Source organism: Musa acuminata, chromosome BXJ1-6 (genome assembly GCF_036884655.1).
Source record: "Musa acuminata AAA Group cultivar baxijiao chromosome BXJ1-6, Cavendish_Baxijiao_AAA, whole genome shotgun sequence".
NCBI lineage: Eukaryota > Viridiplantae > Streptophyta > Magnoliopsida > Zingiberales > Musaceae > Musa > Musa acuminata.
The window spans coordinates 35675002-35683377 of NC_088332.1; the positions used below are offsets into that span (position 1 = coordinate 35675002).

Here is an 8376-nt window from a genome sequence, read left to right on the forward strand (position 1 = left end):
CCCATCGAGAACGATCAATCACAAGGGAAGATTTACTGCCTTGTGCGGGCCCCTTTTTGTTTTTGTCATTTCGTTTCGTTTGTTTCCTACGGGCTTTTGTTCCGATGGGTGGCGTTAATGTGGGTTTGAACGTGGTGACGAGCATTGACCCTGTGCGATGTGAGGAGTGGTGTGTACCAGAGGGTCCTATTTTGTGGCTTTGGGGAAAAGCGATTGACGTGAGTTAGCGTTTGGAATTTACGTGGGGAGGGAGGGAGATTTCTTGGGGCTTTCTAATTGCAGCTGATTTGACCGAAGGTCTTGATTCTGTGGTCGGCAGCCGATACGAGACGGGGAGGTTGTGGTGTGGTAATAACATTTTGACTGTGGGACATGACGATAATATTTATAAATAAAAAATAACGGTTATAAATATAATTAATTTAAATATCATCTTCATATGTCTAATTATTTTTTTAGAAAAAAATATTTATATTTTGGATATTTTTTAAAAATACCACTCTTTTATTTTTATTTCCGAACAATACCTCTAGTTAAAAAATAATCTAAAATATCTTTCAAAACTTTTTTCGTCAAATTTTTTTATTAGTTTTCAACTGCTATCATGTTTTCATTTAATTCGTTTATAATAATTTTCAATAGTATTTATAATATTTTATTAATATATTAAAAATACTATAAATATTATTAAAAAATACTATGAGTGATATCATATCTCTTTCATCATAGATAATTATAATATTATATTTTTAGACTTATAATTAGTTTAGTTAAGATTAAAAAATTTCTTTAGATCATTTATAATATTTTTAAGTAGGCTTTATATTTTTTTTGTTATGATAACTAAAATAATTAATTTTTTTTTAGAGATAGTTTTTATATTTTTTAAATTAGAGATATTATTAAAAAAATATAAGGTACTGATTGCAAAATATGAATATTTTTAAGAAAAAAATATCTTTTTTTTTTTAATTCCATCAAGGACTTTTGGACTAGACATTTCGATGCATGAAGATCAAACCTGTGACAACATCCGAGAGAGAGAGAGAGAGAGAGGAGTTACTGAGCATTTATAACAAGTCGGGATCCCTGTGGGCCACGATGGATATGGTCGGTGGTAGAAGATGGGCACATTGATGGTGTGTAATTTGTAGAGGTGGTCATGTCGTGGACCGAAAGCAGCTGTCGGCTTTACTCGATTGCGGCTGTGGATATAACATGGTTTCGTTTCCAAATGATTGATGGGTGCAGCTACAAAAGTTTCCCTACTTGCAGATTGGATTCGGTGGCCAGCTAAATATTGGTTGATCTCAGAGACATTTTGTCGTTTTTCTTCAAGTGTTTGGATGCTTTAAGACTACTGTTTTACTAGGGCCAGTGTGATTTTTCTTGGGCAAGACGACGCTGGGTTGTATCTATGTATAGAGTAAATCAATCAATCTCTAAATAATCAAGAGTTCAACTCACCTTTCATGACTTAAAAAGATTAAAAGAAAAACACCCCAAACAATGTTTGTTTGCTACAATTGCCTTCGGGCATTTAGTGCACTGAGGTTAATTGTTATTTTTTCCGACATAGGAAAGTGGTTGTTTTAGTTCGTACGAATCTTTTGTTGCTAAAGCATTTTGGGCTTTGAATGTTATATACTTTTTTGTTTCTATGATAGGAAAACAGAGGCACGACAAGAATTTCCAGTTTGGAGCCGAAATCAATTTGTACATGACCTACAAATCCATTAAGATACGACGTCACTTCAAGATCGTTGTCAAGTGATCTACTTAGCAGCACTTGTACTCGAAACTGAAAGTTGGAGGCAATCATGAGGTTAGTATCTTTCATGAACAGTCGGCTATTAAATTGTATGGCCAACAACATTGAAATTGCTCTATAGTTTCCTCATTAACATTCTGCCGATGATCAAAGCCCATAAATATGATCTGAAGGATATTACAAGTTAGATTGATTGATACAAACGATGATCGTGAATGTTGCCGAGAAAGCTTACCTGAGAACCATACAACATAATTGACTATGATATTCAGAATCATTCTTGGTTTCCTGCTTAGGAAATTGGCATAAGAATGTCTATTGGCATTTGCTATGAAGCTTAACAAGTTCTTCATCCTCGACAACAAAAAGTTTATCGTTGTCTCTCAAAACATCAATGGATTCTACCTCTGCACCATCTTCGTTGGTCAATATTCTGTTTCTTGCATCGATTTCAAACTTGTTGCCTGTCAACAAAGAAAACATTCATGCCCAGAAGAGAGGAGGAAAAACAAAAAAAAAAAAAAAATTTGTATGAGAAGACACTTGAAATTCTTGGTAAAAAGTTTTGACATAAATCTTATGGTTTTTCTTCAAAGGATGAAACCAGTTCATCCATCGAACCGGGTAGATGACCTCTTGTGCTCGTATAGAAAATGACAAGGTATAATTGTTCATACCAATAATTGTTTTGAGCTCTTCCATGGTGCTTGGCAAACACATTAACTTTCCACTTCCGGAGCAGTTGTTTCTGAGCATTGGATGACCCTTGTACACGCTAATCCTTGGAGGATATCCATTTGTTTCCAACTTGAAGGAATTTTCCTGCTTCTCCAGCACCAGAGTTTGTGTAAACTGTCCATTTGATTCAGGTAAAGTATTTACGCATCCAGCATCTCTTTGCTGGTCCATTTCTTTTAAGACTCCGTTTCTTATTTTCCTTGCTCCTCTCCCATTAAGGTTTGCTTTCTCTATGCTGGCCCCATTCAAGACCAGGAAAGCAACCATATCTTCATAATTTTCAGCAAGAGCTATTTGCAGTGCTGTTAATCCTTCATGGTTTTCGGAGTCTATGTTCAAACCATGTTTCAATAACTCCTTCATGGTCGAAAGATCATTTCTTTTGGCTGCAAGGCATAGAAGATCACCGCTGGTGTTGGGATTGGAAATGCATGCACATTGGTGTAAGAGATTGAAAATTTTATGGTGTTTTGCGGCGATGGCATCCCATAATGGAGTATTTCCATCCATGTCTGCCATTGGTGGAACAGAGTTAGCATTAAAGTTGAACATACATCCTCTCTTATTATGTATAAAAGATAGAAGACATGTGAAAGAGTTCAAAGCCTAAGATGCATACCTTGTATATTTAAGTTGCCGGCATGATTGAGTAGAACCAGAACACAATCCTCGTATCCTTTTGATGCTGCTATATGCTAAATAGACGATAAAGAAACAAGTAAAACTCATTGTGTCTGCTCTCTCTCTCTCTCTCTCTCTCTCTCTCTCTCTCTCTCTCTCTCTATATATATATATATATATATATATATATATATATATATATATATATATATATATAACATAATATAATGTACATCAGATTCAAGAGACCTTGTTCATTCCTTGGTGCTAGCACAGCAGTTTTTGTCATTATACTAATAGGTATAGTGTACATCAGTTTTTGTACATCGTTATGCTAATAGATATAATGAAGATGAAGTCCTTTTGTCATCTTGGTAGGCAAGTACATTTAGAAGCATTGGAGAATCAATGGTTATATGGATGCCTTCAATATTATATACTTAAAACATTCTCTTCTGTCAAACATGTTTTTCTTATTTTATTTTCCAGGCATCGCATGTGCTTGTCATAATGTGAAATGTAAGAAAGAAGCAAATATGAGATTCATATGCAAGTGGAACATATTTGGAAAGACATGCAAAACTTACCAATGGAGTTCTTCCTCTGGAGTCAGCGATGTCAGGATCCATTCCTGCTTTGAGGAGCTTCTCAAGGAAACAACTATTTCCGGTAGCAGCTACCGTCAGTAGATTGCATGGTATACTAACTTCATCACAGTCTCCATTCTCCCCTATCAGGTCCTCTATGCTGATGTCCTTGAATTCTATTTGATGCTTTAAGATTATGAAATATTCTTGTTATTCCATATCGATCGAGAATTACTGGAAGATTGCTAATTACGTAACACTGTATATCTGATGCGACAATCATCTTAGACATCTAATCTGTAGTCATTCCACAGCTTATGAGTGTGAATATTTTTGTACCTTACCTTAAGAAAGTTCTTGATGATAGCTATACCATCCTCTTGTTTGGTTTGCAGCACTTCTTTCAGGGTGCTCTGCTTTAACCTCAACAGCTGAGACAAGGTTCTGGTGCGGAATGTAAAGCTTTGAGGCCTGTCGCTGAGCGCACTGATCTCTCCAAACATGTCTCCTGCGCTGAGCGCCCCTACGACCTGTTCTGTCTCAGTATCAGAATACACAATTTCTACTTCGCCTGATACGACGATATATACATCTTCCGGGGCCTCATTTTGCATGATGACATCCTCTCTGGGTGGGATGTACTCGGCTTTCATCGTCGTTACCTGAACCAGAAAATTCAAACCATATGAGACATACATTTTGCTACGGTGTTGGCCGAACTTGGACCAGGGAGGGAATGGCATCCTTACCAGGAGTAGGAGTGTTTCCCTGGAGACACCTTTAAAGAGATAAACCTCCTTGACAGTAGGTAGAAAGAGGTGCTGGCAGATGCTTTTGCATATCGATTTTGGCAACTGATCCATCAGATGTTGTTGGTTCAAGGTCTCTGCTCTAAATCTGAGACACATATAAGCCAATATCTGCTCTCTCAGACGTGCCGGCAGGTGGTTTCTGCAGACGAAGTTAGATGCAACCTCTATGCTGTTCCTCTGCAATACATTCCTTCAAGTCAGAAGTGATCGTATGACTGACTACATGATAACATCATCGTGAGAAATGAATCACATCCAAGCTCTCTTTTTTTTCCCTCGCGTGTGTGGGTGCAACTGTAGTACAGATGAGAATAATTGCACTCACGAATTCCATTGTGCGTCGTGTTCCTTCGACAACCAAGTTGGTCATATTCCCGATCAAATATGCAGTGAGGCCTAGGTTACAAAGCATGTAGAATATATTAAAGATCATTTCTCTTGTGTTCACAGCATGAAGGTCACCATAACCAACTGTGGTCATTGTGGTTATGGACCAGTAGATGGAAGCAATGTAACGCATCCACAGGCTAGCTTCCCTGAAGTTTGGCATCACAGCACCGATCCATGTCTTCCCCTGATGTGGGTACCGGTCAGCTAGCAAATAGTAGAGACATCCAGCGCAGTGCACTAGGAAAACGGTAACCTGCATCGGCCATGTCGTGAGCTTTCATTTCAACTTTCTTGTTTATATATTGGACGTGCATGCTAAGACTACATATAATCATGCTTTTGATTGCTTTATGATCAGGGGGGGAATTGGAACTTGCTTGCCAGCTATTAGAGCATCTTGCCTTTGTACAGCAAATTAAGCTTGCTTCATCTGCTTCAGGAGATAATAAACCATTTTATACAAGACAACTGAGTAAGATATGTACTTACACATAGGAGTCTGGCGCATCTAATCCAGAAATAGCTGAATCTGATATCTTTTTCGAGTCTGCAGTGGCCCAATAAGAAAATTAAAGACTCGTAAACTTTCCTGTATTTCCTCCACGATCCAATTTAGTTTGTGCAATTGTCATCACCTTGTAAAGAATTGCTTGACCTTCCTGAGACGCCACAGTCTTAGCATGCCCAGCAAGCTGTAAGAGACACCGGACTTGACTCTACCTGTGATCAAGTAGCCCAAACCCTCGAAGGGAAGCGTTGATGCCAGGTCCATGATGAACCACGTTGACAAGTACCTGCACAAGGCCATGCAGTGAATAGCTGCTATGTGATTGCAATAAAACCTCTGGGCACTAAATTACTGTTGCTGATAATTTCATATTCTTGATACCATCTTTTGCACAATAATTCACGTGGCTTGAGATGTTGTTTCTTTTTCATTTGATCAGTGCAGTCAGTGTGTAGCTCCTTTTGTTGTACGATCATAAAACTCGGAGCATATGACCTGCTTTAGGAGGGGTCAATTGGTGCTTGTACAATTTTACTTAAGACTATAGGTCTGTTTTATGATAATATTGTATTTCATGCTAACTCTAGATTTGTGTTTGCACTGGAAATCTACTTAGGTTCTTCATTTTATCTAATACTAGATTGATTTGGATATCATTTATCACGATGTTGATCGAGTAACTTATAAAACATAAACCACTCACCTAAGATGCTTATCTAGGGTATTACATAATCCATGGAGATCCCACGATTATTCTGTAATAAAGTGAGGTTGATGAAGTTGCACCAGTAAACAATCATTGTCTAATCTTGTAGCTACAGCGTATCTGTTGTCAAGTTCAACTTGACGATGATGAGGATGATTATGATTCATGACCGAGGAAACAGTTCATAGTAAATTATTAGCTGGTGTTTCACCTCTATGATTTAGGTGCAGCTTATGTGCGGTTCCAAAATTACATTCATTCACCACCATCAAATGAGTTAAGGTCAGGTCCCACCGAAAGTCAACAATTTCTTTGTTTCCAACGAGGCTGCTAAGATACTTGAAAGATTAAGCTTATGTTGAAGTGTTATGCTTATTCCGAATGCTCAATTATTCATAGGAGAAACATAAATTTGGTTGCAGGAGCAGAGGTGCTGGGGTTTTCCAGGTCAATGACATGGGAGAGTCGATCTCAATGACATCTCTACTTGTATACACTAGAAGCTTCACAACTATTACCTTGGTACTCTTCACGATAGTGACAGGTTGACTCTTTATGTGCACCAGTCTTGTGATCGAGTCATCTGAAAGATCTGATGAGACCTTATACAGGGACTACGTTCACATACCGTACAATGGGAAATAGTCTAAACGATCAGGTTAGAGACACGAAAGCAGTCTTTGTGCTTGCGAGGATAAGATCGCTTATATCGATCCTCCTCCGACGACGAATTAAGACAGGGAATATGGACAGAGACTGCACAACCGCAGCGACAGGGTATATTTATTGGCTTCTCTAGCAACTCGGAGGAGGCTCATCCACGCACCCCGTGGAACGGAGCGGTATGCCTCTACCAAGTCTCACGTTTTCTCCCAAAATAATTCATGTGATACCCACTGAGTCCCAATCATTGAAGTCCGAGCAATCGGAGAGCACCATTTGTGATGCTGACGGTCCACGGTCCAAATGAATTCTCCAGAGAAGCCCACCCACCCAAGCTTTCACTGTCAGAATAAACGCTACGAAACTCTACTCTTCACTTTCCTTCCCTCCTCTCCTACCCACGGTGATTGTTACGGTAAATAGGCTCCAGAGAAGCCCACCCGCCCAAGCTTTCACCATGAGAATAAACGCTACGAAACCCTGCTCTCCCTTTTCCTCTTCTCCTACTCACGGTGACACGGAAGCCACGTATCGTTCTGTGGCACTGAGAAATGCAGACATCCTAGTGGTTTAAGTTGCAGTGTATAGTCTCACCTGACGGCGATCTTCCGTGGATCGCGAACGAGGACCTGCGTTCTGGAGTCAATGTACGCGACGAAGAAGGTGAGGACGATGTCGACTGCGAAGAAGGCGTCGATGACGTTGTCGGCGATGAACAGCCCGCCCTTGGGGGCGGCGCCCATGAACGCGATCTCGAACGGGTACACCCACGCAGAGTACGCAACCAGGACCACCATGAACGTCTCCCAGCACCTGGAACAACTCATCTTAGTTCATGGCCTACTTGCCGTTCTTAGTCGGGAGGGCTCACACCTGTATCTGGAGTCCATGGGCAGGATGACCTTGCCGCGGGAGTCGTTCTGGTTCTGGTTGTAGGTCGAGACGCCCAGGGGCGGAAGCACGAGCTTGGAGAGGTTGCGGAGGTTGAAAGACTCGGAGCGCTCCTCGTCGTGCCGCCTCTTCCTCTCATGGCCGCTCTCCATGGAGCTCTGAGACTCCACCGAGTGCTCGACCGATCGAGTGCCCCTCAGTGGAGATCCTCCACTCTGCCGGCCATCTATCAAAAGCAGGAGTGAAGCGGAGGCAACTCACGCAGGCCTCGCAAATAATGGAGGAGGGAGGAGCACGGTAGTGGTCCTGGCAGATCTCTGGCTTCGCGCATTGATGGCTGATGGGGATAAGGCCTGGGCATTATGTGGTGGCTCAATAACATGTGGTTGGATGTGGCCATGGTCATTTTGTCTTGCTTCATCGTTCTGGAGTGGCATGTCTGAGTTTTACAGAATGATGTCAGAATGTTACTTTGGATTCAAGACGGCTGACCCGTCAGAAAAATGCCAACCACCCCACCCTCACCCCCCCCCCCCCCCCCCCCCCCCCCACCTCGCTCTCTCTCTCTCTGCTTTTTATCTGAAAGAATCAAAATCCATTAGAGCATCGCATCAACTACAGTCCAGAAACGAATATCCATATCTTCTATTTTTGGCCATTGCATCAGATGTTAATTTACATTTTATGCA

General features: G+C 40.7%; 1 protein-coding gene across 1 annotated transcript; it reads right to left on the reverse strand.

Moving 5' to 3' along the window:
* Positions 1-1915: 1915 nt before the first annotated feature.
* Positions 1916-8131, reverse strand: LOC135676764 (potassium channel AKT2-like). The gene is made up of 11 exons (XM_065188285.1): positions 7670-8131; positions 7391-7609; positions 5555-5713; positions 5409-5466; positions 4855-5172; positions 4467-4706; positions 4062-4379; positions 3718-3903; positions 3129-3204; positions 2449-3021; positions 1916-2235 (listed from the first exon to the last, which is right to left on the reverse strand). The coding sequence occupies exons 1-11, from the start codon at positions 7837-7839 to the stop codon at positions 2087-2089; spliced, it is 2466 nt and encodes an 821-aa protein (XP_065044357.1). The 5' UTR covers positions 7840-8131; the 3' UTR covers positions 1916-2086.
* Between the last annotated feature and the right edge of the window lie 245 nt (positions 8132-8376).